We start from the raw sequence: 4526 nt of genomic DNA, 5'->3' as shown, positions 1-4526 counted from the left end.
AATATAAAAAATTAAAAAGAAAGTTAATTATAAAGAAAAATAACAGCTGCTGGTTGGTCTGTATTTATGATATTTATTTCTATCATCAGCTAGGTGTAAACTGAAATTGTTGGTGTAAACTGAAATTTGTATAACCTTGCTATGTTTTATTGAGAACTTCCACACTTTAATCTGTACCATGTTAAATTCTAAACCGTGTTAAAGCTTAAACCGTGCTAAAATTTTCATAAAACAATGAGACAGACTGTGGAGTGTCACGAGGAGAAGTGAGAGAGTCAGAATATCTACACGATTAGATGTCAGTGTTCTTGTCATTACTGAGTAGACGTGCTGTCTCGGCCGGTTTGTCGTTGCCCATGTGGTAAAACACAGACACGTCACACTGCAGCGTGTTAAAGCAACATGTATTTATTGATTGATTTCACATTACATGTATCTAATATCATGCAATGCCGGTAAAAATCCCCCTAAACACTACAGCTCAGGTCACAGTATAGCTGAATAAGACACTCTCGTCATGAGAACAGGTGATGAAGGTTTAATACACGTTTCATTAAAAGGCTCTTAAAGTCACGTCGTCTCTCCACACGGCTCTGAAGCGGCGTAAAAACATCCCGGACCTGTGGCGTCGCTTCAGTGGCACCTTTACACCAACCTCTCGCTCACCGCAGCAGATCAGAGGCGTGCTCCATTATACTGCTGTCAGTTTATTATGTGACTAACACACACACACACGCGCACACACACACACACTCACTCAAACACACACACACACACACACACACACACACACACACCCGGACGGACCTATAAAACATGCAGCTTTCCCCCACAGTGTGTCCCATGCAACACAAATGCTCTCTGAACTCAGTGAAGTCGCGTCCCACATAAATCATAACTGAAGGATTCGATTAGCCCTGTAGAAGCGATGATCTCGTTTATAACTCGCTTTAACATAAACTGATCCCCAAATTCGTCTGACATTCATTTAAAATGGAAACAAAGGAAAGCAGTAAGTAAAAGGAAGACGTTGAATCGGAGTAGAGATGAACACGTCCTGCTTGAACACTTCCCCTCGTTCACTTCCCTGCAGTTTAGTCCCCTTGGACGCCGGCTTAAGGGCTTCACTTTATTACTGAGCGGATGAGTGTGGGATGAGGGATCGAGTCGCCATCAGTGTGGACTTCAGGAGCAGAAATTACCCAGAAGGCATTGCTGTATCCAATATGAGGCAGTTTCCTTTCCAAAATGGTGGACGGAGCTGTGTTAGAAGTGTAAACATTTTAGATTTCTGAGTTACTTTACTGTGCTCGTACTTTTACACAGCAGGCAGTAATTAAACCAGGTGTGTGTGAGAGAGTGTGTAAATCTCCTCGGCTTCAGCTACACTGTTGAACTCGGGTTTATTCATGGCATGGTATAAGATGATGCAGGCCACACACTTGCGCGCACACACACACACACACACACACACACACACAGAAAGGGTGAGGGGCAACAAAACAAAATGATCCCGGATTCCTGTTCGATTCTCATTCGCTCTCCTCCACGATGAAGACACAGCACGTCTTTGGTTGCGTAAAAACCGTAATTCCGTGTGAACGAGATTCTCAGCGAGGAGCCTGAACTCCGTCAGTGTGTTTAACAGTGAAGATGTGCTACAGAAGGCCAGGCGCTCCCACACGCTCACCGACTCGGCCCCAGTGCCCCAGTGCCCCAGTGGTTATGGGATCAGCAGCTACTTTAACAGGATTCTAAGCAAGTAAAGTGGATTTTATCCAGAAACACAGTTTAGAAGAAGGAGAATGAGAAAAGCAGCAGTTTGTTCAGGCTACAAGTTTGAAGACGATGCAGAAGGCTGATGAAGTCCAATGGCTTGGATTCGTCCAGTTTTGCACTTGTGATGTCATCACAGTGATCGTTAGCCAAAATCTTGTAAACGTGTAGGTATTTTGTGCAGAGCTGTCATGCCCCCTTATTAGGTCCCCTTGGCACATCCTGCTTTAGGTCGACTGACTCGCTATCTTCCCCCCGTTCAGCATGGCCGATGCGCTGCGGCTCTTTGTCGGAGTTCCGCTTCCACTTCGAGAGAATTCAGTCATGTCATGGAGCGAGGGTTCTCTGTACATGGCAACTTAACACACACACACACACACACATTATTATCTTATAATTATTATTATTATCTTCACACTTTATGGCCAAAAGTATGTGAACACCTGAAGTTGTTGGACTGAGATGTTGGAGTGTGTGTGTGTGTGTGTGTGTGTGTGTTCATTCATACTCTCTACTCTGTGAGCTTAAGTGCTGATATCAATAAGTCTGCAGCTCCAGTTCATCCCAAAGCGGATGGTTCAGTGGGGTTGAGTTCAGTCAGGACTCTGTGCAGGACACTCGAGTTCCTCCACTCCAACACACTCTTAACACAACATGGCTTTATAGAGCTCACAGGGTGCTGAATAAGGGTTCGGTTAGAGGAAGAAGCGCATGTGTGCGTGAGATGGTCAGGGGTGCACATACTTTTGTTTGTATAGTGTATGAAAGCTTGCTAGAGTTGCATGTTCTTTAGAACTGATGTTTACTGCACACATTAAACTAAGACACTCCTGATGTTTACAGATGAGACAGACAGATTGGACAGAACACGCAGAGTCTCGGAGCCGACGGTAAAGACGCCACGGACCTTTCAGGGGTTTGGGGATGAAGTGAGCGGCTGGTTTTGTCTTTTTGACACGGTTCCCCTTCATGACTCGTCCCTCCTTGTTGAGGCCGAGGAACCAGGCCCGACCCGACTGCTGCTGCCGGTACAGCATGGACGAGTACGTCACGTAGTAGTTCTCAAACACAGACTCCTTAAACTTACACTCTGGAGTGAAGTGTTCCTGAGAGACACACAGAGGAAATCACAACATCTCATGATGACACAGCATTCTCCTCTAGCTCATATAAAGACCAGAGTCGATCTCTTATCAGTTATCAGTCAGTTATATATCAGCGAGATCCAATGTTTTTTTCACGGCACTCTATATATATACTGCAAATGCAAACTCTATGAGTTCTGTCAGTCACCTATAATCATCTATTCTTACACACTGTGGTCCAGTTCATGTGTGTAAATGATTCCACGAGCTCCCAGAGCCACTCTCTCTCTCACACTCTGTGTCCTGGATCATGTCCCGTCCCATCAGGAAAGATCTAAACCCTCCATAGATGTGATCCTCTGGTGGTTCAGTACATTCAGGTGGTCAGCTGACTTCATTTTATTGCCCCATAACGTTACTGAGTCTAGACCTGAGTAACTGATCAACCCCAGATCATAACACTGTCTCCAGAGGCTTGTACAGTGGACACTATGCATGATGGGAGCATCGCTTCATGTCCTTCCCTTCTCACCCTGACACGCCCATCACTCTGGGATAGGCTCAGTCTGGACTCATCAGGTCACATGACCTTTCTCCATCACTCCAAAGTCCAATCTTTATGATCCCTAACAAACTGAAGACTTTTTTCTAATGAGTCTCACTAACAAGTGGTCTTCATATGGACACACAGCTGTTTCATCCCAATCCTAACCACATTTCTTCACAAAGCAATTTTCAATAATTTCCTTAAAATCCTTAGTTGTTTCCTTTGCTTGATTCAGCCTAATAATTCGACCCTTCTGAACTGACAGCTTTTTTGGCCAATCATAATTAATATGTGTATATAAAATACCGCGTACTGCACTAACGTGTGTGTAAGTGGATTCTGTGCAATCTGAAACCTGAAACCTGGCACAGAAGCAGGTTTTCATGAACGTGACAGGAACATGACAGGAACATTTTATTGGCTCTGCGCTAAATGATTCATGTCAGAACACGTTTAATCAGCGCTGTCAAAAACACACACTGATCCATCAGAGCTGCCGTGAGATCCCTGCACATCTGAGCCGCGGAGACCGAGACGATGTGATTAACACGTTTATATTTAAATGGAGTGGCCCTACCCAGTGCACTAATCACGTGATAATCAGTGTGTTAAAAAACAGACATACATGAGCTGAGAAACACCACGACGTCACAAGGTCATAAGGTTTGGGCTTATTAAAGGAACCTGAAATTCTGATCTCTGGTAAACACGTGTGTGTGTGTGTGTGTGTGTGTGATAGTTCCTCACAGGGTTCTTCATTGATAGCATGAAGCATTTTGGATTGTTTGTGAAGGTGAAGGTGAAGGTCATGGCGGTGTGTGCGGTGGTACTTACGGAGGTGTACAGGTAGCCCTCGTTGTTCATGGCCAGGTAGAGTTTGGTCTGAACGCTCTGTATGGCCACCACACGCAGACCCACCGGGATGAGATTAAACACCGCTGTGGACGTAAAAGCAGCGCAGAGTGAACACGCTGGTGATCATTTATTCACACACACACACACACACACACACACACACACACACACACACACATACCATAGCTGCTGTCCTCCTCTTTAGTGCCGTCGATGGTTCCGTCTGCTTGGAGCTGCAGGTGAAAGCCCTGACGACTGCACAG

At 45.1% G+C, this 4526-nt stretch overlaps 1 protein-coding gene across 1 annotated transcript in view; it reads right to left on the bottom strand.

Annotated features, from left to right (window-relative positions):
• Positions 1 to 442: 442 nt before the first annotated feature.
• Positions 443 to 4526, bottom strand: part of fgf13b (fibroblast growth factor 13b) — a 6323-nt gene continuing 2239 nt past the window's right edge. The window contains exons 3-6 of the mRNA XM_053476034.1: positions 4445 to 4526; positions 4243 to 4346; positions 2684 to 2882; positions 443 to 2134 (exon numbers count right to left, since the gene is read on the bottom strand). The exon at positions 4445 to 4526 is cut by the window's right edge and continues 29 nt beyond it. Of these exons, the coding sequence (XP_053332009.1) occupies positions 2004 to 2134; positions 2684 to 2882; positions 4243 to 4346; positions 4445 to 4526 (516 nt within the window). The 3' untranslated portion in view covers positions 443 to 2003. The remainder of the gene's footprint in view (positions 2135 to 2683; positions 2883 to 4242; positions 4347 to 4444) is intronic.

The sequence above is a fragment of the Clarias gariepinus genome, chromosome 17 (genome assembly GCF_024256425.1).
Source record: "Clarias gariepinus isolate MV-2021 ecotype Netherlands chromosome 17, CGAR_prim_01v2, whole genome shotgun sequence".
Lineage (NCBI taxonomy): Eukaryota > Metazoa > Chordata > Actinopteri > Siluriformes > Clariidae > Clarias > Clarias gariepinus.
The sequence above is the reverse complement of the archived record's forward strand: the minus strand, read 5'-3'. Positions and strand labels throughout refer to the sequence as shown.